At 43.1% G+C, this 27,975-nt stretch overlaps 5 protein-coding genes across 5 annotated transcripts; all 5 read left to right on the top strand.

Annotated features, from left to right (window-relative positions):
* Window positions 1–282: 282 nt before the first annotated feature.
* LOC6594350 lies at window positions 283–11,303 on the top strand. The gene is made up of 16 exons (XM_002019493.2): window positions 283–365; window positions 428–704; window positions 800–944; window positions 1,130–1,863; window positions 1,926–2,372; window positions 2,775–3,288; window positions 3,350–3,757; window positions 3,958–4,301; window positions 4,360–5,259; window positions 5,315–5,728; window positions 7,262–7,329; window positions 9,275–9,587; window positions 9,686–9,836; window positions 9,895–10,458; window positions 10,521–10,690; window positions 10,745–11,303. Exons 1-16 carry the CDS (start codon window positions 355–357, stop codon window positions 11,216–11,218), a joined length of 5,934 nt encoding a protein of 1,977 aa, XP_002019529.2. The 5' UTR covers window positions 283–354; the 3' UTR covers window positions 11,219–11,303.
* Window positions 2,392–3,885, top strand: LOC6594352 (reticulon-3). The gene is made up of 2 exons (XM_002019495.2): window positions 2,392–3,288; window positions 3,350–3,885. Exons 1-2 carry the CDS (start codon window positions 2,787–2,789, stop codon window positions 3,805–3,807), a joined length of 960 nt encoding a protein of 319 aa, XP_002019531.1. The 5' UTR covers window positions 2,392–2,786; the 3' UTR covers window positions 3,808–3,885.
* LOC6594351 (esterase B1) lies at window positions 3,910–5,903 on the top strand. The gene is made up of 3 exons (XM_026985006.1): window positions 3,910–4,301; window positions 4,360–5,259; window positions 5,315–5,903. The coding sequence occupies exons 1-3, from the start codon at window positions 3,936–3,938 to the stop codon at window positions 5,774–5,776; spliced, it is 1,728 nt and encodes a 575-aa protein (XP_026840807.1). The 5' UTR covers window positions 3,910–3,935; the 3' UTR covers window positions 5,777–5,903.
* A 76-nt stretch (window positions 11,304–11,379) lies between the features above and the next one.
* On the top strand, window positions 11,380–12,101 carry LOC6594349 (ubiquitin-conjugating enzyme E2-18 kDa). The gene has a single exon (XM_002019492.2). It carries the CDS (start codon window positions 11,504–11,506, stop codon window positions 11,966–11,968), a length of 465 nt encoding a protein of 154 aa, XP_002019528.1. The 5' UTR covers window positions 11,380–11,503; the 3' UTR covers window positions 11,969–12,101.
* Window positions 12,102–20,210: 8,109 nt separating this feature from the next.
* LOC6594348 (esterase B1) lies at window positions 20,211–25,784 on the top strand. Its single transcript, XM_002019491.2, has 4 exons — window positions 20,211–20,744; window positions 23,524–23,836; window positions 23,902–24,789; window positions 24,855–25,784. Exons 1-4 carry the CDS (start codon window positions 20,698–20,700, stop codon window positions 25,353–25,355), a joined length of 1,749 nt encoding a protein of 582 aa, XP_002019527.1. The 5' UTR covers window positions 20,211–20,697; the 3' UTR covers window positions 25,356–25,784.
* Window positions 25,785–27,975: the final 2,191 nt, after the last annotated feature.

Raw genomic sequence — 27,975 nt, 5'->3', positions numbered from 1 at the left:
TTCGAACATGTACGCGTAATGCAGCAGTGCCCCTTAGTCGGTTCTGCCTTCTGCTGTCAAACCTTCAAAGTTTAAGGAAATAGCCGCCTAATCTTTTTTTAACATTTAATTTAATACGATTTATAATTTAATTTGTATAAAACCCAGCATTATCTCCTGAACAACAACAAACCTATGTTAATTAACCCCTTAGCTTGATAAGAGATCTTCCATAGAACCATAACTAATTCCAGATAACTCTACAAACGGAAAAGCTCTATCAGTGGACATGTTTTACGCGACCCCTGTGTAGCTTTTTTTTCAGTTTCAGTTGACAGAAAACACGCGCGGCGAACAGACCGTCACACCAGAGCTATGACTAAAGCGTGAGTGGTTTATGGAAATGAATTTGTGCTTTTCATTTGAGTAAATGTGATTTCCCCATTAGCAGAGCAGACGAATGTGTAATTACGTTGCCGCTGGGCAAGATCAAGGGCGTGAAGCGTGAAAGCCTGTACGATGATACGTACTACAGCTACGAGCGGCTGCCCTTTGCCAAGCCCCCGATTGGCGAGCTGCGTTTCAGGGCCCCCGTGCCCGTAGAGCCGTGGACTGGTGTGCTGGACTGTAGCCACTATGCGGAGAAGCCAGTGCAAAAGAATTTCATGACACAGGTGATCGAGGGCAACGAGGACTGCCTGTATCTGAATGTCTATGCCAAGCCGGTGAGAGCGATAGAGAGAGAGAGAGAGAGAGAGAGACCTACAATCAATCGTATTGATTATGATAATTGATGTTTTTGTTTGTTTTCTTTTTGTAGAGCGAAAAACCTCTGCCGGTCATGGTCTACATTTACGGCGGGGCCTTCACCGTGGGCGAGGCCACACGCGAATTATATGCTCCTGACTATTTTATGGCCAAAGATGTTCTGTTGGTGACTTTCAATTATCGTGTGGACTGCTTGGGTGAGTGAGTGGGTATCTTATCAATAATTAATGTTATCGTTAGGGTTCAAACTCTCACGCTGTTGTACGATTATGATATGATAGTGCAATATTTTCATGAGTGCTAATCAAAATTCGCAAACCACATCCAGACCACACCAGAAGACGTAAACCGACTAATATTCCTCTCAAAATTCTCTTTACAGGTTTTCTGTCCCTCACGGATCCCAGTCTCAAAGTTCCAGGCAATGCGGGGCTTAAGGATATGGTACTGGCTCTGCGATGGGTCAAGAAATACATTTCCCACTTTAATGGCGATGCCGAAAATATAACGGTCTTCGGCGAGAGTGCCGGCGGATGCTCCACACATTTCATGATGTGCACAGAGCAGACGCGAGGACTCTACCACAAAGCCATACCGATGTCGGGGACCGTCCACAACTACTGGGCGAATACCGCGAGATCGGACTTTGCCTATCGCTTGGCCAAACACCATGGCTACACGGGTGAGAATGTGGATGCACAGGTGCTCGAGCATTTGCGAGGGGTGCCGGCATTGGAGCTAGTTCGCCACAGTTTGTTAACGCCCGAGGATCGCCGGAATGGTATGCTCTTCCCCTTTGGACCCACGATAGAGTCGTATGTGGGTGAGGACTGCGTGGTGCCCAAATCGCCAGTGGAAATGGCCCGCGAGGCGTGGACCAACGAGCTGCCTGCAATGCTGGGTGGCACATCGTTTGAGGGTCTCTTTATGTATCCCGCTGTGGCGGCTAATCTCAAGGGTTTGGATACCTTAAGCCAGGATCCCCTGAAAATGGTCCCCCATGATGTGCGTTTGATTAGTACGGAGAAGGAGAATCTGGAGTACAGCGAGAGAATGCTCAAGATGACCTTTGGCGATGCTACACCAAGCTCTAAGCTTTTTATGAATATGCTGGATGTGAGTACAAATATTTCAGATATTTGTATCTTTATTAAATTTGTATCTATCTCCCCATTTAGTACTATTCCTATAAGGTCTTCTGGCATGGCTTGAATCGCACTTTGCAGGCCAGATTCGCCTATGCCCGTGCCCCAACATATTTCTATCGCTTTGACTTTGATTCCCCGAACTTTAATTTCTATCGTAAGAAATTCTGCGGCGACAACATACAGAAAGGCGTTGCCCATGCCGATGACCTGAGCTATTTGTTCCGTAACTCTGAATCCTGGAAACTGGAGAAAACATCAGGGGAATATCGCACCATTCAGAGAATGATTGGCATTTGGACGGCATTTGCTGCCAATTCCAACCCGAATTGTGCCGAAATTAGCGAAGTGGACTGGCAGCCAGCGAAAAAGTCGGCGCCCAAGCGTGTGGTCAACATAAGTGAGGATGTTAAGATTGTGGATCTGCCGGAGTATGAGAAACTTCTTGTGTGGGATAGCATTTATAAGCCAGAGAATTTATTCTAGGGATTCACAGTCCATTCATATTCTAGGGATCCATAAACAAAAAGGGAAATTCTGTGAAAAATGGTTTAAAAAAAAAAATTGTGTTAAAAACGTTTGAAAATTCTATTTTCTAACTACTTTTGTGCATGTAAGGAATGGTTTCGGTTACACTTGTACCGCATCATGTGGTAACGCCCCTCTGTTGCCTGGCAATCGGGATATCGATAGACAGTCACACCATTATAGATCTAGTAAGCTTTGGATCATAAATCTATTCATTTTGAGTCACATACAATATCATTTTTTGGTTTTGGTTTCAAAATCAATAGTTGGCCTAGCAAAAATAGTTTTCCCTGAATACTAAAAGAATTCGTAGAACTTGAACGAGTGCGCTTTCATTTTTCTCTGATTAATAAGAAATTTTACGAAATGGCTACGCAAAACGCTGTTGGCATTAATCCACGTCCTCTGGAGGATCAAGGCACTGGACAGCTGCTGATGGAACTGAAGAACCTGGTACTGTGGCGCAACTTTCTGCGAACACTGTTTGTTTTTACGATCATTCTGATCCTGTTGGTGGACACAATAAGCCATTCGGCAATCAGTGTGGTGAGCATGTTGGCCATCACCATCATCCTTGGCGCCATGGGGTATCGCTTCTTCGTGGAGGTCCTGGAATTGTGGAACAGAAGGAACAACAATGAGGAATACTATTCGTATCGGTTCCATGTTTTGATGACATGCAACATACCAGAAGAGGAGACAATGCGTCTGGCCGGAGTGGCTGTCGTGAAGTTGAATGCATTCATTAACAAAATGATTGGGCTGCTGCTTGTGGAGGATCTGCAAGAATCGTTGAAGATGTTGGCCGGACTGTGTTTAATTAATATGCTTGGGGATTACTTGAATTTCATGAATCTGCTGTTGATGGGTGAGTTTTTTCCATCTCTATTTTATAGATTTTAAATCAGGATTCCATTCTTTTTTTTAAGGTCATATTTTGGTATTTACTTTGCCAAAGTTGTACGATCTAAAGAAGACAGACTTTGATAAGTTGCTGATCAAAATAGGATTTATTCAAAGCCAAAAAGAAGATGAAGATGAAGTCCACTTCCAGGACGCTGAACCCCCGACTTGTGAATCCAACAAGCAAAACATTGAAGAACCTAAAGAGGACACCATTAAGGAACAAAATACAACTGCAAATTTTGAAAATATTCCGCAGAAAGAACAAGATTTGAAGCTCTTTGCGATGTTTGAGGAGGGGCATGACCCTGACTGCAGCTGTGCCGAGTGTAACGTCTTGGATGTGACACTGGTGGCCAACCAAGACATAGCCCCTAAGAAACAGAAGAAAGAAAAGAATGTGGACTTCTTGGATCATACCTACAGCCCTGACTGTAGCTGCGCCGACTGTGACGTCCTAAATGTGACACCGATTCCCAAATAAATGTAGTTCTTATTTGTTGTATTGAGATCGAAATATGTAAATTATAATTATATGCAATACTGATCTCAGTTGGCCATCAAAAAAGGTTTAAGACTTCGTTCAAATGTTTCGATAAATTAGATTTTATTATGTGGAAACCTTATGTGCCAGGTTGTAACCACAAAAAGTATCTGCAGTTGGTGTGCAGGTCTCTCCGTCTTACTCCCAGACGTAGTTATGCTGAAACAAAGATCGTGGATCTGCCCATGGGCCGTGTGAAGGGTCGCCGACAGTGTGGCATTTATGGCGATCCGTTCTTCAGTTTTGAGGGCATTCCCTTTGGCAAACCACCGCTGGCTGATCTCCGTTTTGTGGCCCCAGAGCCCGCAGATCCATGGGAGGGTCAGGAGCTAGATGCCCAACAGGAAAGGGACATACCCCTGCAGATGGAGTTACTTGGAGGCAGCACCATTGGCAGTGAGGATTGCCTTTACCTGAATGTCTACACCAAGCACGTGAGTGAAGGATCAGGAGATCAAGTGGCGTCTTTGAATACTTATTTCTTTCTTTCAGTTCGATAAAACAAAGCCTCCTCTTCCCGTCATGGTCTATATCTATGGTGGTGCCTTTCGCACTGGCGGTGCCACGCGGAAGAAGTACGGCCCGGATTATTTGATGTCCAAGGACATTGTGTACGTGATCTTCAACTATCGGCTGTGCGCTCTCGGATTTCTCAGTTTGCCCAGCATCGAATCGAATGTCCCCGGCAATGCGGGACTGCACGATCAACTGCTGGCTCTCAAGTGGATCAAACAGCATATTCAGCACTTCAATGGCGATCCGGAGAACATCACGCTTTTCGGCGAGAGCGCAGGGGCTGTGGGGGTGCATTTCATGATGTGCCTGCCGCAGGCCAAGTGCCTCTTCCATAAGGCCATTATGATGTCTGGCTCGATGCTGAATCCGTGGGCACAGATCCCGGGTCGAGCCAGTTTGTACTGCCAATTGGCACTGGCTGCTGGCTATGTGGGACCACGCAGGGAGAAGGATATGCTGCGGTACCTTCGCTGGGTGGAGGCCAAGAAATTGGTGCAGTACGCTCTTAATGCCTACACCTTTCACGATCGATGCTCTGGCTTTCTCTATCCGTTTGTGCCGGGCGTGGAAGAGGCCCAGTGTGAGAGGGGTCTGGTCCAGAAGCCATATCTGGACATGATGAGGGATGCCTGGTCCACAGAGGTTCCCCTGTTGCTGGGCGGCACCTCCTTCGAAGGATTGGTCTTCTATCCCTTCTGCAAGCTGAGCAATGGCATTATGCTGGATTACCTCAAACAGGAACCATCAATGGTGCTGCCCAATGAACTGTTTCTCACGATGTCCGAAGAGGTGCGCAAGGCTAGTGCTAAGGAACTAGTCAAATATCACTATGGACCCCAAGGGATAACCAAACAGAATGTGATGCAGACTCTGGATGTGAGTAGCCAATCATCTCTGGTTTAGATTTACTTATAATTCCTCTTTTTTGTAGCTCTTCAGCTACAAACTCTTCTGGCATGGTATACATCGCGTTGTACGCTCTCGCTTGGCCCATGCCCAGGCCCCCACCTATCTGTACCGCTTCGACTTTGATTCCTCGAGTTTTAATCTAATGCGAAATCGCTTATGCGGCGATGACATCAAGCGGGGTGTCTGTCATGCCGATGACATGGGCTATGTGTTTCACAAGAAGGGCGTACAGAAACTGCCCTTGGACTCTGCTGAATATCTCACTATACAAAGGATGGTGGGCATTCTGACAGCCTTTGCGAAGACTGGAGATCCTAATTGTGCCGAAACGAAGTCGGAGCCCTGGTCACCCCTCACCGAAAAGATGCCCTACAAGGCTATGAATATAGGATATCAGCTAGAGTTTATAACGCAGTACGAAAAGGATGGCCTGGAGGTGTGGAATCGTCTATATGATAATAAGGCTAAACTTTATGGTGCCTGAATAAATGTGTTCCTAAAAGTATTCTACTTCTGAGAGGCAATGCGGGCCACAATTTACCAATAATTTGTGCTAAAAATCGTACTAACAAATTTCTGTAAAATGATCTACAATGTCCCATCAAAATTTCTTCATTTTAAAACCCTTGCTATACGATTTTTAGATTATTTTTTATATACCATACACTTGCAGGCCGTAACTGCTTTGCAAGCTTTGGCTTTAAAGCTTATTCCAAAGCTGTGCAACAGCTTTTGCCCCTCTCCACATCTCCGAGCTTTTGTCCAAGCGATGCGTAAAACTGCCCGTAAAATTGTTTCGTTTTATTTACAGTGTTTTTTTCGCAGGCACGATCACAGTGGTGTTTGGTGCTTAGTGCTGACGTCGACGTTGACCCACTCTTCGACAACCGGCTTTTCGACTGACCTAAGCTAAGACTTGAGAACTTTGTCTACAGTGCTAAAAAATGCTTCGCTTATAAAGATTTCATTTTGCGCAGTGTCGATTCATTATGCATTCGCCTGAGGCGCGTCTAAAGAGGTGTTGTGCGCTGCTCCAAAGCCCCCACAAAAACCAAAAGCTCTCTACACAGCCCACACGCTTCTCCATCTTCTCTACGTTCTCCACGGCTCAATGATCGGTTGTTGTTACTGTGATTTTAGTATACACTAATATATGGGAGGGTATACTTGTTTTGGGAAGATATTTGCTACTCATTCGAGGAAATCATTTGTGATTCTAAAAAATAGATAATGAGAATACACTTTGATTTTGTAAAAATCTAATAAATTGTACTAATTGGAGTTCCATTAAGTACACCATCAACTTTCACTTTGTTAATAAAACCAAACACAACAAACTTTATGGATAAACTCATAGAAATTTTGAACCTATCTTATTTAAGTTTATCTCATACAGCCAATATAGTATATGTCAGGTTATCAAAGACTTTGACTGTAAGCTCTGTTCCACTTACAAAAACTTGTATCATACATTTCCACATAAATCAAAGCCAAAGGTGACTCAACCATCTTGTATATGCTAGAGTATCTAAATATTCGACTCTGTGCTCTCTTCTTTTTCCAGTTCTGGTTTCTGTTGCTGCTGTTTTCTGTTTATCTCTCTGGCTCCGCACTTGAAAATACAATATCTGCTTTCTGCCATACATATTCCTCTCCTCTCTTTCTCCGCTCGCTCACCCCTGTCTTTCTCCACTCTTTCTTCTGTGTGTGTCTGTTTTTTTTTTGTTTAATTTGTATTCCGATATTTGTGTTAATGTAGTATATTTTTAAATTTTTTTTTTGCCACTTGTTTTCGCCTATTCTGCCTGCTGGCTCGCTCTCGTCGGCCGCCGGCTGGAATTCCATATGAAAAAGTTTGTTTTTAATTTCAGTTTCAGTTTGCCGCTGGAACGCAACGGAACGCATTTTGGAGATCGTGGGACATCTAATTATAGAAAGAATACTGATCGGTTCGTTTATGGTTAACTAGACCGTCCGTCCGTCGTCGAACATGAACAAGAACCTCGGCTTTGTGGAGCGCCTCCGATGGCGCCTCAAGTGAGTAGCAAATGTTTGACCTTAATCCAAATAACTTATTACTATATTTAATTATTCTTTATTAATGTCGGGAGAGTGTACATTTCACGTACTATTGTTGCGGTTAGCTTTTGTCAATTTTTTTTGTGCGGCTTCGTGTTCTTTTGTCCGATCGGCGCTTTTTAACAGTTTTCGTTATTCATTATTTGTCAGGCATGACTAACGCTGTAGGGTGGCAGGAATTAATAATATTTTAGTGATCTAATTGAGGTTTTTTTCGTGCGGTTCTGAAAGATTAAACGTTGAAGCATGACGCAAACTTGGGGGCATATCGAATATAGAAAGTGACTTAGGTCATCATTTACTGTCATTTTATGGCTGGAAACATCGTTTAAAAACTTATTTGATTCAGTCTAAACATTTATTTTGTACGGAAAATACAAGAAACTGAATTTTTAATAAATAATGATCCAGCAAACATCTAAGAAACTTCTCTCTGTCAAACAATTGCAAACAAATTTTGCCTGTAATATTCATTTTTATTCCCAAAATCATTCAGTAAATAAATCCCATCCAATCCAATCCATAAATCCCACCATTTCAATATTATACGAAAACTTTCTCCAATAAATGCGAAAAAGTTTTTATGTCTACGGCTGTTAAAATGTCACATATTAGCATTAATTCACAAAATTGTTTTACTTATTGCCGGAATCAGAATAACGTGTAAGTTTTATGGCCATAAGGTCTTCACGTTAATTGCGCAACTGTTTCTATAATCGATATAGTAATGACTTTGCATAAACAAATGGGGTTTATTATATTATATTTTTGGTTACTTTGTTTTGTAACTGAAGATGTTGTTTATCTGTAAATAGAATATCATTATAGGCTGCACCCAGAAAAATGAGTACTGTAGCCAAGTACAAAGCAAACATTTGATAACATGGTGAAATTAAAATGAATTCCAGTGTATTTTCCAGTGATTTTTATTCAATTCTTCCAAACTTATCACAATCCTACAGTCTTCTAAGTACAGTTCTTATCATTCTGTGACCTTGATATTGCAGTCGATTATCGCATTTTAAAAATGTTTCCTCTCCCCCACCCACCATTTCGTTTGCCAATTAATTGGCAAATTAAAATTATATCACATTGACAGCTAAAAAGGTGTGATTTTATTTTGTAATGTAATTAACTCTGTCTGACGTGCGTATAATTATAAACTATTTTTCATAATAAAATTTGTGTGCTGGGGACTAATAATTTGCAATTAATGTTTATATTTATATACATCACCCGGACCTCTGCACAGTACATTCGGATGATTGCAATTTTATATACGTGTTTTTTAAATTAAAAGTAAAGCAATTAAGTCTACTTAAGAGCTCTCTCTCTCTCTCTCTCTCTGTCCCTGTGGAGTGATAACACTGACAGCTGCTGATAAGAGAGTAGGAACAATGGCTTATGGCTATAATATATTCCCAAGATTACAGATTATTTTCTGGTGTGGTGTGGAGTCCAAAAGGATGGGCAGCATCTCCCGCAGAATGATTTAGGAACTCTGGAACTTCTCGGGCTTTAAATTTTGGGGCGAAACTAGTCAGCAGAAGAGAGTGTCTGTTAATTTATCACTGACAGACGTGCCTGGGTTAGCAGGTGGACCACAACACACACACAGTCGACTGAAACAGAGGCTGGGGAGCTGCTACTGTATCTGTAGCTGCCACTGTATCTGTGTATCTGTGTATCTGTGTGTCTGAGGGATGGGCAGACAGGCAAAACAATTTAAATTTAATGCAATGCATGCAGTCTGTACCGACAGACAGAGAGACAGCCCCTGGAATGTGGGGCTTTGAGAACGAATTAAAATAATTGACTCTGTGACAAAAATATCAAATTATCTTCCCACCGGATCCAATATTGTTATGCTAATTATAGTACAACTCTGTCGTACATTTTGCAGAACCATCGAGCATAAAGTCCAGCAGTATCGCCAGACCACCAATGAGACCATTGTTGCCGACACCGAGTACGGCAAAGTGAGGGGTCTGAAGCGTCTGTCCATGTACGATGTGCCCTACTTCAGCTTCGAGGGCATCCCCTATGCCCAGCCACCCGTTGGCGAGCTGCGCTTCAGGGCCCCCCAGCGACCCACCCCGTGGGAGGGGGAAAGGGACTGTAGTCAGGCGAGGGATAAGTCCGTCCAGGTGCAATTCGTTCTCGATAAGGTAGAGGGCTCTGAGGATTGCCTCTATTTGAATGTCTATACCAATAATGTGAGTAGAAATTAATATTTGATTGGGTTTCCATGATTATTGCCCCACAAACAACTCACATACATGTATGTCCATGTATATTTTTCTATCCCCTTAAGGTGACCCCCGATAAGCCACGCCCTGTTATGGTTTGGATACACGGCGGTGGCTTCATCGTTGGCGAAGCCAATAGGGATTGGTATGGACCGGACTACTTTATCAAGGAAGACGTTGTTCTGGTGACCATTCAATATCGCCTGGGAGCCTTAGGTAAGCGAAAACCAACTCCAAAGGGGATTTTAAGTAACTTTTTTGTATCCTTTTTCAGGTTTCCTTAGCTTAAAGTCCCCCGAGCTGAATGTCCCTGGCAATGCGGGCCTCAAGGATCAGGTGATGGCTCTCAAATGGATCAAAAACAATTGCGCCAACTTCGGTGGCGATCCCAATTGCATCACAGTGTTCGGCGAGAGTGCCGGAGCTGCCTCCACCCACTACATGATGATCACTGACCAAACGCAGGGTCTCTTCCATCGCGGCATCCTGCAGTCGGGCAGTGCCATCGCCCCTTGGGCCTACAATGGAGACATCACCCACAACCCCTATAGAATAGCCAAACTGGCTGGCTACAAGGGCGAGGACAAAGACAAGGATGTGCTGGAGTTTTTGCAGAATGTAAAGGCCAAAGATCTGATACGTGTCGAGGAGAATGTTCTAACGTTGGAGGATCGCACGAATAAGATAATGTTTGCCTTTGGCCCATCGCTGGAGCCCTATACAACCCCCGATTGTGTGGTGCCTAAGCCTCCCATCGAAATGATGAAGACCGCCTGGAGCAATACCATACCCATGCTGATAGGAAATACATCCTACGAGGGTCTACTGTGGCTGCCAGGTAGGGATACTCTCTAAAGAGTTTACTTCTGGGAAATCTGTGATTTGTTTGCTATTTTTTAGAGATAAAAATGCTGCCACAAACGGTGAAGCAGGTGGATGCTGGCACTCCTTTCATACCACGTGAATTGCTTGCCACGGAGCCCTCAAAGGAAGCGATAGAACTGTGGGGCTCGAAAATACGCGATGCACATCGTACCGGGGATGCCGCCACCGCCGATAACTATATGGATGTAAGTTTTTCCTATTTATATATCTGAATATTGATTAATTTCTCTCTTTTCCAGGTTTGTTCACTATTTTACTTTGTTTTTCCTGCATTGCGGGTGGTGCACTCTCGCCATGCCCATGCCGCTGGCGCCCCTGTGTACTTCTATCGGTATGATTTCGATTCCGAAGAGATTATATACCCTTATAGACTTATGCGCTTTGGTCGCGGGGTCAAGGGTGTGAGCCATGCCGACGATTTGGGCTATCAGTTCAGCAGCCTACTGGCCCGTCGTCTGCCCAAGGACAGCAGGGAATACCGGAACATCGAGAGAACCATTGGCATATGGACACAGTTCGCGGCCACGGGCAATCCCTATAGCGAGAAGATCAATGGAATGGATACGCTGACATGGGACCCAGTACGCAAATCCGATGAGGTCTTCAAGTGTCTAAATATTAGCGATGAACTGAAGCATATTGAACTGCCCGAATGGCCCAAACTGAAGGTCTGGCAGAGTCTTTACGTGGATAATAAGCAGCTACTCTTCTGAGGAGCTGGAACTGTGAGGCGAGGGTATATCTTATAGCACTTCAGTATCTGACATAGACAGATATAATAAAGATAGTTAAATGGAATGTTGCATTTCCTTAAATTCACAACTTCTTATTGAAAAGAACTTACAAAAGAATCTTTAAGATGAACACTGGATTTTCTGTCAGAAATCACAGCTATATTTCAGTCTCCGCCCAGTTCGGACTAGCAAACATCGTTCCATTTTTTTCGACTTTAGAAATTCTAAACTTTATTCCCTACAAACGTTTTTACCCTCGGAAAAATGAGTGCCACACGGCGTTTAACTCGGGAGCTCGCCGATCTGCTTGGATCTGTCGAAAAGAAGACTTGGTGCAACATTCAGGCCAGCGATGAATCGATTATGGTGTGGAAGATCCTGCTGGTGCCAGAGCGTCCACCCTACAACAAGGGTGCCTTTCGCATTGAGGTGACCTTCCCCGACGTGTATCCCTTCCAGCCACCCAAGGTCATGTTTAAAACGAAGATCTATCATCCCAACATCGATGAAACTGGTCTGGTGTGTCTGCCCATCATTAGCTCGGACAACTGGAAGCCCACAACCAGCACAGAAAAGGTACTGGAGGCTCTTGTGGGCATCCTTCATGAACCGGAGCCCGAACATTCTTTGCGGGCCGATGTGGCCGAGGAGTTTGTCACCAATCGCAAGAAGTTCATGAAGAATGCCGAGGAGTTCACCAAAAAGAATGCCGAGAAGCGCCCACACTAGGAGGGGGGGAAACAAAATCGTATTTGTTTTATTAAAATTCTAGAAGTTTTAAAAACCATTCTGTTGATCGTTTTGACCACATCAGAAATCTACTAATCTTAAAGTCAAATATATGCCTTTAAAGTACAGTTCACATTAATATCTTTTAATGCTGATTATCTTGCATCGGAGTGGTTTATTTACGAGTACCTACAGAGTGCATGCACATTGTTCTGCTGTCTGTTCTGGTAGGTTGCTTATTCCATAATTTATGACCGGCCTGGACACAGGTCTCGGGTCTCCACTCTCTTACTGCCACTGGCATTTGGGCCTATCATTTAACATTTAATGTCCTTGGCTGCCTCTGGCTGTTCCATGTGCAACTTATCTAATTGAAAATTCATTAAAATCAGGTGATGAGCCCTTAGGAGGAGCCCAAGAGCAGTGCCTATGAAGCTCTTAATAAATTATCAACGAAACAAGCCACCGGAAGGGTTCTGGACAGCAGGGCAATTCGATCGACTGCTAGACGAGTAATTGACCAATTAAGTACCTTATATACAAAAAAATATTGCAATAAATGTATATACGAGTATATAGTAAATATTGTTAGGTGATTATACTGTTAACTTGATTCAAACACGTTAGATCGCGTGGCAAAACCGGGAAATGGCGCAGTGACTATACATATATTTATGTCTATCTATAAAACTATATTATAATTTAGAAAATTCTTTACCAGTGATAGTTTTTATTAAGTTGAGGTTCTAGCTGTTTGTCGAGTGTTTTTCCTTATGAATATAGATTAGAATACTGTTTTTCTAATTTTATTTTGCCTTAAGGTTGGTTGAGGGGCTGTTCGGGCGAAGCCCGAGTGTAAATTTTATACCATTGTTTTATTGCCTATCAATTCACTTTCTTTTCTATTTTGGTCATTATACTAAACTAACGTAACGTAAGCGTAGCTTTATCCATGCTCGCTCAGCAACATGCTCTCATTTAATCATCTATTCTTATCTATGCTCGCTCTTGTTATCTTTTCTTTCCTATGCCGTCGCTAAGCCGTCAGCAGCTGCGCCTGCTCTAGCAGTTACCGCTTGATATAGTTGGAGAACAGACCCCTTTTGTCCCCAATCTATTACTTTGGCTCGAGATCGGCTCGCTTGCCTCATCCAAGTGTTTCACTCTAATACTATTGTAAAAGGCTCTGGCATCTTTGGCCACCCTCAACACACAAATACCTATAATAAAATTTATAACGTTTTCGGAAATTAATAATTTGTGAAATTATTGAACAATCATAGTCAGCGAAAAAGCTCGTTGTCTCAACATTTGGTGACCCCGACGTGATCGTCAGTAACAATTTGGAAATAAACAATTATAAACAGTGAAAATTATCCGCTAAACATAACTGTTCGAACGCGAAGCGGTTAGTTCCCATTTCGTCGCGCGCTTGCTTACAAGCACTAATACAGCTACGTGCATTAGCGGCTTCGGGTTCGCTGCACTTGCGCTTGCATACCAAAAAAATCAAACGGTTGGTTCTTCGATTCTTCTTTGTGCTTTGCTCGCTGCTGCCTGTCGAAAATGGATGAGTCTAATGACGTGCCGGAAAACAGGGTGTCTTTTTACAAACTAAAGGCACTCTCAATATACAACAAAGCCGTTTCACTTCGAGAGACGATATTGAATGATGAAAACAACCCAATCAGTGAAGATGCGCTAAGTGTTCATTTAAAATTCTTGGAAAAAATATCCGACTCATTTAATGTTACTCATTCTAATTTAGAAGAGCTTGATGTAAGCGAAATTGGCAGCGACTTAAGCAACAACTTTGACGATTTGGCGATGGAAATCGAAGTTCGTATTCGCTCAGCACTCCGCAGGACTACCCAGAACATGCCGCATCACTCAACGATACGACCCGAGCTCAACGTTACTGCCTCCGGAAATGTACGGTCACGATATCATATTCCTGACATTAAACTTCCCACTTTCCGTGGAGGTTATACTGAGTGGGCAGACTTTTACTCGATGTTTAGCACAGTAATAGATCAGGAGCCCTTTCTATCAAAGATTGAGAAGTTCCAGCACCTGCGCTCATGTTTGGATGGACCTGCCCTGGAGGCTGTTCGCTCTTTGGAAGTATCGGAGAGCAATTATGATATTGCATTGGACATTTTAAACAATCGTTTCAATAATAAACGTTTAATCTTTCAGGCACACGTCGCTGAGATTCTGAGGCATGAGAAGGTTGAAGATGGGTCAACTACAAAGCTACGTACTTTATCGGACAAGCTTCATTCTCACATGAGAGCGCTTAGATCGATGGGTACCATGGAGGAAATAGCTGGATGCATCATCGTTAACTCCACATACAAGTATCTCGACTCTGATACCAGGACCAAATGGGAGGAGCTGTCGCCCCCTAACGTCATACCAACATGGGACCATTTTTCGGCTTTTTTGGAGAGGAGATGTCAAGCCATGGAGACCATGGATCAAGCTATGTCGATTCAAATCCATAGCAGTCAGGTTGGAAAACATAAACGAATCACTCATTCAAAACACAGTCTTGTTGCTACAAATACAATCGTATTGGAATGCGTGTTCTGTGATAATAAAGGGCATAACATTTACAGCTGCACTCGCTTTGGAAACCTTTCGCCATCTTTGCGTCTTAGAGAGGCAAGGAAGCTTAGAGTTTGCTTCAACTGTTTGAAGAAGGGACATCGGAATACCTCCTGCAGTTCAGGCTCTTGTCGCACATGCGGTGAAAAGCATCATACCCTTTTACATATCAACAATCCGCTGCCTACGTCAGTTAACACGGAACCTGCAAACGCTACTACGTCTCCTATTCAGACAGACTTATGCCCAGGCCCCAATCTTTCAAGTTCTCTTGTTGCCGCTTCATCACCATGCTCGCCTCCTGCTCAGAATCTTAGCTCAGACGTAGTGCTTCTAGCCACGACAGTCATTATGATAAAGAGTCGAGTTGGTGATCTTCTTCCTTGCCGGGCTCTTCTGGATTCAGGCTCTCAGATTAATTTAATAACCTCTCGCTTTGCTCAGAGGCTTCAGCTGAAACGAGCCAAAGGGTCGGTATCAGTATCGGGTATCGGCGCTGATTCTGCATTTCACACGGAAGGTTCAGTTAATTTGGTCATTCAATCCAGGACTTCCGATTACTTCACGAGTCTCACAGCTCTCGTTGCTCCACGTATTACAGGAAACCAGCCTGCTTCTTCATTTGATGTATCCAAATGGGAAATGCCATCCAATATCAGCCTTGCTGACCCACACTTTAACAAATCTCAGCGCATCGATGTACTTATTGGAGCCAGCTTATTTTACGACATTTTATGCGTTGGACAGATCAAATTGGAGAGGGGACTTCCTATAATACAAAAAACCCGTCTCGGCTGGGTTGTCACAGGTGGAGGTCAGTACTCCCGCAGCTCAGTGCTCCTAGCTGCCTCTAGTTCGACGGAATTGAGTCAAACGCCTACCGTTGGTTTGGATGAGCTAGTGCGAAGGTTCTGGGAAGTGGAAAACTGCCACGGTCCCGCTACAGAAGCAACAAAGGAGGAAATTGCTTGCGAGGAACATTTCAAAAAACATTGCAGTCGGCTTCCAAGTGGCGAATATTGCGTTCAATTGCCTTTAAAGCTGAGTGACAGTCTTCTTGGAGATTCTTATCAACAAGCCTATCGCAGATTTCTCAATCTAGAGCGCAAGTTGGTTCGCAAACCGCTTCTCAAGGCCCAATACGCCGCATTTATAAAGGAATACGTCGATTTGAATCACATGTCCCCTGTCAAAAGTGACGCACTTAAACAATGCAAATTTTTTCTTCCTCATCACTGCGTCTTAAGAGAAGACAAAACCACCACAAAACTCCGAGTAGTTTTCGACGGATCCGCTTGTACATCTACAGGATATTCCCTCAACGATATATTGATGTCAGGCCCAACAATTCAGCCAAAGTTAGTTACGACTCTTCTTCGATTTCGTACCTTTCGTATAGCATTGACTGGTGACATTTGTAAAATGTATAGATGCGTCCGTGTCTCGCCCCAAGATAGTTTTCTGCAGTGCATACTGTGGCGTGACTCACCCCTCGAGGAGCTAAGGACATTCAAGCTGGATACCGTGACCTATGGAACGAAACCAGCAGCATTTCTGGCCGTCCGTTCTATGCACCAACTAGCGGCAGACGAGAGTTCGTCATATCCAATTGGCTCTGAAGTTGTGCTGCGGGACTTTTACGTGGATGATTTGCTAACGGGGGGAGATACTACAAATGAGGTGCTGGAAATAATTCGCCAGGTGTCAGGACTATTAGCCAAAGGAAATTTCAAGATCAGAAAATGGTGTTCCAACGATACATATGTACTCGATCAAACACCCCATGAAGATAGGGAAACATTTGTTAAATTTACTGATGGCAGCGATGTAACCAAGACGCTAGGTTTAGCATGGAATCCCACTTCGGATGAGCTATTATTTTCATTCTGTCCCAATCAAGTCCCTTCGAAACCAACTAAGCGAGTTGTATTGTCAACTATTGCACGATTTTATGATCCACTCGGACTTATAGGGCCAGTTATTACTAAAGCAAAAATATTTCTACAGCAGCTGTGGAAAGAAAAGCTTCATTGGGATGAAAGTCTGCCAGTCTCCTTACGCACAACTTGGATCAATTTTATTCAGCAGTTTGACTCTATGCAACAAATTTCTTTCCCGCGCCTATCTTTCCTTCGAAGCAGCAACCTTGAAATGCATGGATTTTGTGATGCCAGCATGAGTGCTTATGGAGCTTGCATCTACGCTGTTTCGCAAGGCGACAATGGAGTCAAGGCAAATCTTCTATCTTCCAGATCTCGTGTAGCGCCACTGAAGACTATCACAATACCCAAGTTGGAATTATGTGGTGCAGCGCTACTCGCTCAGCTTATGCATGAAGTGTCTTTGATGAACTTCAAGTGCTCTTATTATTGCTGGTGTGACTCCACAGTCGTTTTGGCTTGGATCAAGAATCAACCATCCAACTTCAATGTATTTGTCGCTAATAGACTTTCTGTTATTCAGGAACTCACATCTGGAATGTCTTGGCTGCACGTGCCAACTGATCTAAACCCTGCCGATATGCTTTCTCGAGGATCATTACCAGCTGAGCTCATCAATTCTCATCTTTGGAAGTATGGACCTACATACTTGACAGCCAGTAAGGATCAATGGCCAAGTACACCTGCTCTTCCAGAGCCGGTTTTGGAGGCACGAAAAACCATACTAATTACAAACTGCGCGTCAAGATATTTGGTGGAAGAATCAAAGTTTGTAAATTCCTTCCCCAAAATGCAACGAATTTTTGCGTATGTATGCAAATTCATTCATCGACGAAAGTCTGGAATAACTGTGGAGGACTTGCGTTTGGGAACCGAACTGCTTATTCGTCTTACTCAACAATCTCGTCTATCCACTGAAATAAGAGCCCTGGAAACGCGAAAGGACATCAAGGCTTCAAGCTCGATCGCCTCTCTTTCGCCATTTTTAGATGATTGCGGTTTGCTTCGAGTTGGAGGGCGTCTTAAAAACTCTACCTTGGACTTTGAAGCACGGCATCCCATAATATTGCCCAAGAATCATTCCATCACTTCTGCTCTGATACGGCACTTACACGAAAAGCACCTTCACGCTGGACCCCAGTCGCTATTAGCCATCATTCGTCAAACGTACTGGCCAATCGGTGGCCGAAAGACCGTAGCACACGTAATCCAAAAGTGTGTCAGATGCTTTAGAGTGAAGCCTCGAACTCTCGAGCAAATAATGGCAGATCTTCCGGTGGACAGAGTCAGCGAATCTCGTGCATTTTTAGTTACCGGCGTGGACTATTGCGGTCCGTTCCTGTATAAATCAGAAGTTCGAAACCGGCCCCCACTAAAGTGCTACATGAGCATTTTTATATGCTTCTCCACCAAGGCGGTTCACATCGAGCTTGTGAAGGATCTTACAACATCTGCGTTCCTCTCTGCTCTTCGCCGTTTCATTTGCACCCGTGGAAGACCGATTCGTATTTGGTCAGATAATGCCACAAATTTTGTTGGAGCGCGGAACGAACTGGCGGAACTTAAGTCGCTATTCCTAAGCGACAGTCATCAAGAAGCCGTGCATCAAGCTTGTCTCAACGATTGCATCGATTGGCGTTTCATTCCTCCTAGATCGCCACATTTTGGAGGATTGTGGGAGGCGTCAGTCAAGCTTGCTAAGCATCATCTTCGACGTGCCCTCGGATCCTCGCTTCTTGGATTTGATGAGCTGCGCACGCTCGCGTGCAATATCTGTGCAATCATTAATTCAAGGCCATTGTTTCCTCTTTCAGAGAACCCTGCAGATCTCGATGTACTCACGCCCAGCCATTTTCTAGTTGGCGCCCCTATCACAACCTTCTTGGAGCCTGACTTGGTTCATTTAAACGTCGATCGCTTGGACCGTTGGCAGAAGGTCACACAGCTTCAGCAAATCTTTTGGTCTCGCTGGCGCCAATCGTATTTAACCAGTCTTCAAGAAAGAACGAAGTGGCGCACCCGGAATCCTGAGCTTCACGTCAATGATGTCGTTCTTGTTAAGGACGAGAACTTCCCTCCTCTGAAGTGGCCTCTAGCGAGAATCCTCGAGCTCATCCCAGGAGCTGATGGCGTATCTCGAGTCGCCTTGATCAGGATGGCTACAGGTGTTAGCCGAAGAGCACTTGCAAAACTATGTCTATTGCCTCTACGAGATGAGGTGAAAGGCATGGATCCTTCCACGGGGGGAGTATGTTCGGGCGAAGCCCGAGTGTAAATTTTATACCATTGTTTTATTGCCTATCAATTCACTTTCTTTTCTATTTTGGTCATTATACTAAACTAACGTAACGTAAGCGTAGCTTTATCCATGCTCGCTCAGCAACATGCTCTCATTTAATCATCTATTCTTATCTATGCTCGCTCTTGTTATCTTTTCTTTCCTATGCCGTCGCTAAGCCGTCAGCAGCTGCGCCTGCTCTAGCAGTTACCGCTTGATATAGTTGGAGAACAGACCCCTTTTGTCCCCAATCTATTACTTTGGCTCGAGATCGGCTCGCTTGCCTCATCCAAGTGTTTCACTCTAATACTATTGTAAAAGGCTCTGGCATCTTTGGCCACCCTCAACACACAAATACCTATAATAAAATTTATAACGTTTTCGGAAATTAATAATTTGTGAAATTATTGAACAATCATAGTCAGCGAAAAAGCTCGTTGTCTCAACAGGGGCCTTGAATATTTTTTCTTTATTCCAAAACTATTTCCAAAGACTTTTTTAGAGGATTAATAGGAATATTACTTTTCAATATTTTTGCTACAGAATATAATTTAGGGAAATTTCTTCTATCGATATTTCCACTAGTTTGAGCCCCCAACATTTTGTGGACTATTCTGTGTTGGTCAACGCATTTTCCTCTATCCTGTTCGTATAATCCTATGGCCTATGACTATTAAACTCATTGACAATATCGGCAGTTACTTAGTTAATTGCATTATATATCAGTCGTGGAAATCCATCATGGTCGAGCTTAAGGGCAATCTATTTGTATCCTCAATGGCACTCAATGAAATAATTGTAATGGTCGAGTAATCTAGTTTAATTAAAGCCATGGAAACTGTGCCTTTTGAGCTACAATATAGAATTCTTTGTTGCCAGCTGAGAAATTCTGAATTCCCGCAAACATAAACACACAAGCAATTCGAAATTCGAGCAGAGCAAACAGACTAGCGAATAACAATAATTATAACAATAGCAGGCAATGCTGATAGGCAGGGACCGGCACCAGTGCATATGCTATAAACAATAAACAAAACCAGCAGCAACAAAAACGATAACGCTTAAACAAAAACACGGCGCCCAGCACGGACAGCAGGCGAATCCACTCGACCAGACACCAGGCATTCATTCTGAGTGCAAACACAGACATCGACAGCGCCAGCGACAGCGACACACATGCAAAAGCCCTCACACATACCCTTGGAAAACCCTCACACATTCACACAGACACAATGCCAATGTGCACGCACACAAAGCCCAGAGCTAGAGCCAGAATATCACTCATACGACCCCACAGCCGGCATGAAATGAGCAAATGAGTGGAAAAATCATCAACAACAACAGCGACAGCGCGACTGCGGCGACGAAACACTAAACTTAGCCGGCGCTTACTTGAAATTGTTCAGTTGCCGACCAGCCCCTGAACAAAACGCAACGAAAGCCTTAGGCTACTCCCAGAGCTGGAATATACAAATTTTCAAGCCAGCCCCCAAGCCCAACGTCAATATGTGGCTGAGTTTTTCAATTAAAACGAATAACTGAAAGTGGACCAACAACAACAACAAAAAACTCAACAAGTGATGTGACATTGTGTGTTTCTCTGTGTGTGTACGTGAAAAATAGAAACAAAAATTCTAAAACATAAAAAGTAAAATCAAAAAAGCATTTCGCGCCAAGGCATTCCTGTTGCCTGTTGTCCAGTCCTTTGCTTTATAGATTTTTTTTTTATTTTTGCCCTGCGTTTATTTTCACTGGGATTTCCAACAGCTTGCGGATTGTATTTTATAGTTTGGCACGCTTTTACAAACAGATAGACATACATATACTATAAAATAGATATACCTACAATATACCCAGAAGGGAAATCGATTGGATATAGAGCAGCGTGAGACCACAGCAAGATGTCATTCGATATAGCCGTGGCCGATCAGATGCGCATTGCCCTGAAGTAAGTTGTTTTTAATTGAATTCCTATGTACGAGTACAGTCTCTCATACATTTCCTGATTTACCAGTTATAGATGCGAATAGATTTATGCATACCCATGTAAGCCAATCATCTGCTGTCATTGATTGAATCAATCTATAAGTCGCGCTTCCCTTTCCACAGTCCATGACCATACATATGTACGTGGCTCAAGTAGAAACACACACTTTTTTTGTTTGATAAGCCACCAAGTCCGGCCCTGCCGATGGAGCAATTTCTTATCAAGAGATTACAGGCTACTGCTTCTCTAGGCAGATGTACCGTCGACTGGGAGTCGAAAATCCGGTTCATCATTAGGGGTCTTATAAATAGCCAGCCATAAAGCTGTTGATAAGAGTTTTCATTTCAAATACCGTCATACTAATTCATTTTAATTATCCGCTTCTTCGGCTGCCTCTCAAAACGTCATTGCTTCAAAGTCTAGACGAGCTGATTGCCAAAAAACAGAAAGAAATCTCAGAATGATCAGTAGACATTTGGTCTGGAAATGGACCTTGCACTTTGAGTGACCAAATCACCTCATTACACATCGATTTTAGATGTCAGCGACGGGCTCTTGAAGAGCTACCTAAACACGCTGATAGCTATGTATAAATTATCAGTATCAGACATTGAGGATCGATAAGATTTTAAACAGCCCTGGCTTAACATTTAAGTGACTTTCCGGGTGCGCCAGTCCATTGGGCTTGTTTAGCTGTTTTACCGTTTTACTGCCCAGTGATATAATCATTAGGTTAGGCCTTGCTGCTGCTGCTGACTTTATCAGCTACATTATTTGTGAAATTGAATAATTTTGTGTACATGTCCCACAAGTACTTGATGATAAAATATCATGGGGAAACTCTGGCGAAATTCTTTGCGGGCCAGAATTACGTTTTGGTAAATGTCAAGGCAATAATTACGAATTTTCGCAGACTCTGCAGAATAGTTGAATAATAAACAAAATATTTGGAAGAAGCCGAAATGAAGAAGTCAAAAGAAAAATATATATAAAATGAATAAGCAGAAATCTTGGGCAGAGAATTGCAGAGTTACTTTAGTTCTTTAATACAATTTTGAAATATTTTCTAATCGAAAAACTTCCACTCCTAGATGTTTCTTACCTGTTTTTCCCCTTTCAAAATATATTTAATTCCTCAATAACCCCAAACAATTACCAGAGTACTCGACTAGAAATGTTGTACAAATATTTTACTCAATTTTCAAAGAGTTTTATAAATAATCAAAATAAGTTTTTCGGCAGAAAAGAGATATCCCATGATACGAAAAATAAATAAACTACGAGTATACAGTGTGTGCTCTCTCGTATGTATTCGAACATGAATGGACGGCTATAATTTCTGCTGCTGCTCTTCTGCATCTCCTTACACATGGATGCATGAATTTGATAAATGGAAAAATATTGAATATTATATTTTCTTGGTTTCTGTGATGCCGTGTTGGGAAAATACGAAATATTATATTGAATATATTGAATGCACTCAAGCAAAATGCCATTGACCTGCGCAACCCAAAAAGATGCCATGATGCATTGAGATATTGATTGATTTGCCGAATATTTCCATTTCCATTTCGATTTTCCTTTCAAATGGATTTTTATTTGTAAATATTTTGGGTATTCCACTGTACAGTTCCGCTGTTTGTTTTCCTAAATGTCTATAAAATGGTTCCAGAATTGTTTTAAGATTTCCTTAATATGTTAATTGTGATTCCGAAACAATTCCTGCTCTGACAAATTGCTTCTGTTATACGACCAGTCTCTCGTATGAAATGTATAATTTAATTCAATTCACAAACAAGAAAACTGGTTCTCAAGCTTCTAGAATTATGTGCCTATTACTCAACAACTGGAATCTTAGGGCTCGACCTCGATCAGCTTGGAAGCTTACAATTAGCACTGGATATCTAATAATTCACACCAATTGCAGTTCGTACACGTTGCCTGGAATTCCCCCTCAAGGTTGGCCCCCACAGACCACAGAAAATAGTCAGAAGACGCCGGGCAGCTGTTAATTAATTGTTTGCCCTCCCATGATTTGTGGTCATCACATCGGACGCGTCCACGTCCGCGTCTTCTTTTTAGAGATCTTCTAACATACAAAATATATTGTATTGTATTTTGTGGGCAACGTGAATTTTTTGGTCTGTTGTAGATCGGCTCACGCGTCGTTCCGAGCGCACGTTTCTAAATGGAAACGCACTTGAAATTTAAATGGGGCACGCCTCCATTGGGAATACTTATGGTATTTTCTGATTTTACTTCCAATACCCATTAAGAATGGTGTTCCAATGGGGAGTGATGGTTTTTGAGAGAAGATGGGTTGGCATCCCTTAAATGGGAACTATGCTAAGAATTCTTAAAGGGAAACGCCAGCTTTGACCATTAAAAAATTGAAGTAAAACTTACTCGAAGATAGAAAAATGTCATTTAAGATGCAGTTCTCCTAGTAATTTTGTAAGATTTCCTTCCATTTATAGAGCATTCCGGAAGTCCATAGCCTTTCCTAGGCCTTTCTATTTTCATTATTTGGCTATTTATATTTGGTTTTGTTTACGCGCTAATTGAAAATTCGCAAAAAATACTAGAAAATGTTCAAGTACTCGTATTTGTTTATAAACAAAAAAAAATTTAAGGGATACGAAACCCCGAAAGCACTTAGTATATATTCAACGAGAGTGTGAGAGGTGTTTCTGGGTATTAAAGTATCTGCGTGTGTTTATTTCCCCCACTTTCGTTGCAGCTATGTGAAGTTCAAGACGAACCAACAGCGCCTTCGCAGCAATGACAAGGTGATAGCCGACACGCTCTATGGCAAGGTGAAGGGCGTCAAGTGGCAGTCGATTTATGGAAACAATTACTACAGCTTCGAGGGAATACCGTTTGCCAAGCCCCCGGTGGGGGAGCTGCGATTCAAGGCACCCGTGGAGCCTGACCATTGGACGGAGGTGAAGCGATGCACGCGGGTACGCTCCAAGCCGTGCCAGGTGAACATTGTGATGAAGTTGGTCCAAGGAAGTGAGGATTGTCTGTACCTAAATGTGTACACCAGAGAGGTAGGTGCAGATTATCGATATCTAAACGATAAAATATGAAATTAACGCATCTTTTCCTTCTTCAGCTGCATCCAAATAAACCTGTGCCTGTGCTCGTTTGGATCTATGGAGGGGGCTTTCAAATGGGTGAAGCCTCCAGGGATCTGTACAGTCCCGACTACATCATGATGGAACATGTGGTCCTGGTTGTCATATCCTATCGCCTTGGAGCCCTGGGATTTCTCAGTCTCGACGATAAAGAGCTGGATGTGCCCGGCAATGCGGGCCTCAAGGACCAAGTGATGGCCCTGCGATGGGTCAAGCGGAATTGTCAGTTCTTTGGCGGTGATCCAGAGAATATCACAGTCTTTGGTGAGAGTGCAGGTGGAGCGTCCACCCACTACATGATGCTGACGGAACAGACCCGCAATCTCTTCCACAAGACTGTGATCATGTCGGGTGCGGCATTGGCGCCGTGGGCCCAGACCCCAACGCACATCAATTGGACCTATCGTTTGGCCCAGGCCACGGGCTATTCGGGAGAGCTAAACGATCGCCAGGTGTTTGCTCATCTGAAGAAATGCAAGGCCAGCAGCCTGCTGAAGGTGGCCGACGATATTATTACCATGGAGGAGCGCCACCAGCGCCTGACCATGTTCTGCTTTGGCCCTACCATTGAACCCTACGAAACAGATCACTGTGTGATACCCAAGTCGCCGCTGGAGATGATGCGCAACTGTTGGGGCAACAGCATACCCATGGTGATTGGCGGCAACTCCTTTGAGGGTCTGCTGATGTTCCCCGAGGTGAACAAGTGGCCGGAGTTGCTGTGCCAGCTGGGAGATTGCGAGCATTTGGCTCCCAGGGATGCGCACTTGGACAAGGAGCAGCAGCGGGCCTTCGGCAAGCAGCTGAGGGAAGCCTATTTCGGCGATAGGAAGCCCAGTCGTGAGACTATTCTGGAGTACAGCGATGTAAGAATAATTACTGCACTTCAGCGATAAACTTCAATAATAATCTCCCCCTCCCTGTTTTGCAGCTCTTTTCGTACAAATATTTCTGGCATGGCATCCAAAGGACATTGCTATCGCGTGCCCACTACGCTCCAGAGGCGCCCACGTATCTGTATCGTTTTGACTTTGACTCGAAGCACTTCAACATCATGAGGATTATCACCTGTGGCCGCAAGGTGCGAGGCACATGTCATGCCGATGATTTGTCGTATTTGTTCTACAATGCGGCAGCAAAGAAACTAAAGCGCCGCACGGCCGAATTCAAGACGATAAAACGTCTGGTGTCCATGGTGGTGCAGTTTGCCATATCCGGGGATCCCAATATACCGCTGGTCACGCACGACGAGAAGCAGCAGCCACAGGGCACAGGAACGGGCACACCCACATCCACCTGGTTGCCCATTTCACGTGAGGATGCGGTGTTCAAGTGCCTGAATATCTCGCATGATGTGCAAGTGATTGATTTGCCAGAGGCCGAAAAATTGCGGCTCTGGGATAGCTGCTATGACAGACGACTCCTGTACTGAAACACACATTTTGGTTGGTTCCTGTCCCAGCACCACTCCCCTCAATCTCTCAGCGACTTTGCCGCTTATTTACCCTTAGCAATCCGTAGGCCTTAGCCAGTAGTCACAGCCGTAGCAGTAGCCCCTAAGCCCCGGCCCTGAGGCGGCCTTAAAAGCACATCAAATGTACACATGTAAATAGCGATTTTTTATAGCTTAGCCTTAAGAGTAAATACACAAAAAGAAACAGAAAAGGAAAATAACAAGATTAGGCAAATATTTTGTTTGGCTACAAATTTTGTTGCATCAAAAGTGTTTTGGTAAGCGGAATATTAAAAACTTTGTGAAAGAAAATTATTATGTTAAGGACTGATTTGATAGAAGAAAAGCATGTGTTGAATGTATTTTTTAAATGGTAGTAATATTAATAAACTTTTTTGATATATATTATATGGTGCTAAGCGTTTGAATTCGTCTCCTTTCAACTCAATAAATTAAAGATAATATGGATATATATTTTTAGTATTTTTCATATCGAAGAACTAAACCGATTACACCACTCAACGCTTTGGCCCAACAAAGGCAAACATTGATCTGATTATGCAGGGGGAGTATATACTCGAATACTCTTGCCAATACACGTGTAGGCCCTGCCCTGGTCTAATCACGCTTGTGTGAGTTTTTGGGTTAAGCCCGGGCCCCACCAAAGCCCCCGCCATAAAGTATGCAACGCGTTATGATATTAAAAATACTTAAATGCTCAGACATGACAATATTAACACCTGTCCCAACACACACACACACACAATAGATACATACACATGAGTGCTGTCAAGCGACAAAACCAAAAGCCTGGGAACACACCTGCCCCCCTTACTCTTGTCATACTGTATCGTGGATTTTGTGAGCTTGTGTCTATGGCAACTTCAAAGACCGCTAAAAACACACACACACACACACACGCAGAGTCCACCTGCTCTCTCGCATCCCCCCCTCCAACTTTGTCAACCATTAATTGTAATTAAAAACTTACACGTGCTTCACATTTGGGGAGCCACGCAGCAGCAGCTTGGTTGCGTTGGTTTCCGCTGACCTTTGGGCCCCAAACATGGCTTTCTTTTTTTTTAATTTTGTGTGGGTTTTTTTTTGTTTTGTCATTTTATTTATGTTTTGTAATACTGTAATTATTATTTACAGGTGCTTAGCAAATTTGCTGGAAATTTGTGTTTTACTTGGCTGCTGTTTGCTTGTCGAGGCGGCGTTTCGGGGGATGACTGTATATTCAATTTCGAATTTCAGGGCCAGCCGCAAGGTATGCAACGGTTTTTGGTAAATATTTTGTGTGCGGTTAAAGATGGAAAATCCCTTCGACAAACAGGTTTTATGGAAAAGTTTTGTGAGTACTTAATGCATTTTAAAGTAATTAATAATTAATGGTTGTCCAGAACATATAAATATGTGGAGAGTATAAGAAGAAATGACAGTAATGTTAATGTTGCTCTTCATAAACGAATAAAACACATTTCTTTCTGGATGTATCTGCTCACAAAGCAATGATCTATAAAAGTCATGCACTTGGAAAGGATTCACAATATTTCCAGCTTTAAGTGGGTCAAAATGGTTCCAATCCCCAACTAAAGTGTTCTACACTTATAAACTCATGCAAGTTGTTCAAAAAAGTTAGCTTTAAGCCTTTTCAGACCCCATTTTTCATATCAATACCCTTAAAAACAATACATTCTTTCTGTGAGCCTTGTGTGTGTAAAAAGTTTCTTTTTTGTTTGTATTTCTAAAATCACAGACAAAAGTAGTTCTGTGTGTCACGTGCAGGAGTCAATGGAATGAGAATGGGGCTTTGATAGCCCTGTGAACTCTATATATGGGGAAAAATCCACCCCCAATTATCCCCAGGAAAACAACAACAGCGAGAACAACGAAAAGGAACAGGAGAAATGGTGGAGCCAACAACAAGGACGCATGTAATCAAGTCACGAAATGGCATGGAAAAGTCACGCGAGGAGCCGGAAAATTATGACTTCTTGCCAAAGGAGCGAACAGCGGAGGAGGAGTGTGGGGTGTGGGGTGTGTGGTAGGGGCATCCTGATGAGTATGGGTTGTGGCAGGCGTCCGTTTGATTTGATTTGCCTTTGAAAAATTCATGAGGCAATTGTTGCGCGCGCGGCGCGAAATGCTTATGATTATCATGTGCGCGCCTCGAAAGCCACCGAACAGGCACGGCTGGCTGTTCCTGTTACTGGTTTTTGGACATTTGATATTCCATTTACATTTTCTTAGACATGGTCCTTGGAGGTCCCTTGTTGTTGTTGTGGTGGAGAAAACGCAAGTTGTAAGATTAACGGAAATGAATTTTTAATTTATCGGAATTGCTGATTTTTCGGGAAAAACATTTACTCACTGGCCCCAATTTTCCAGGGAATCAGATAGAAGCACGCAAATCTCGGACCCACAAAATATAAATTAGTTGAAGTTAAACAGTGGAAATGTTTTCGGGGGAAATTCGTGAAAAACTCACATGCCACCATATGGCAAAACGTAAATACATAAAACAATATTCTGAATTTGCAAAAATTTCTGTTATTATTAAAACGTTTTCTTTTGTGTGTTGGTTTTGCCGCTCGCT

This window comes from Drosophila persimilis, unplaced genomic scaffold, assembly GCF_003286085.1.
Source record: "Drosophila persimilis strain 14011-0111.01,24,50 unplaced genomic scaffold, DperRS2 tig00000000-arrow-pilon, whole genome shotgun sequence".
Lineage (NCBI taxonomy): Eukaryota > Metazoa > Arthropoda > Insecta > Diptera > Drosophilidae > Drosophila > Drosophila persimilis.
The sequence above is the reverse complement of the archived record's forward strand: the minus strand, read 5'-3'. Positions and strand labels throughout refer to the sequence as shown.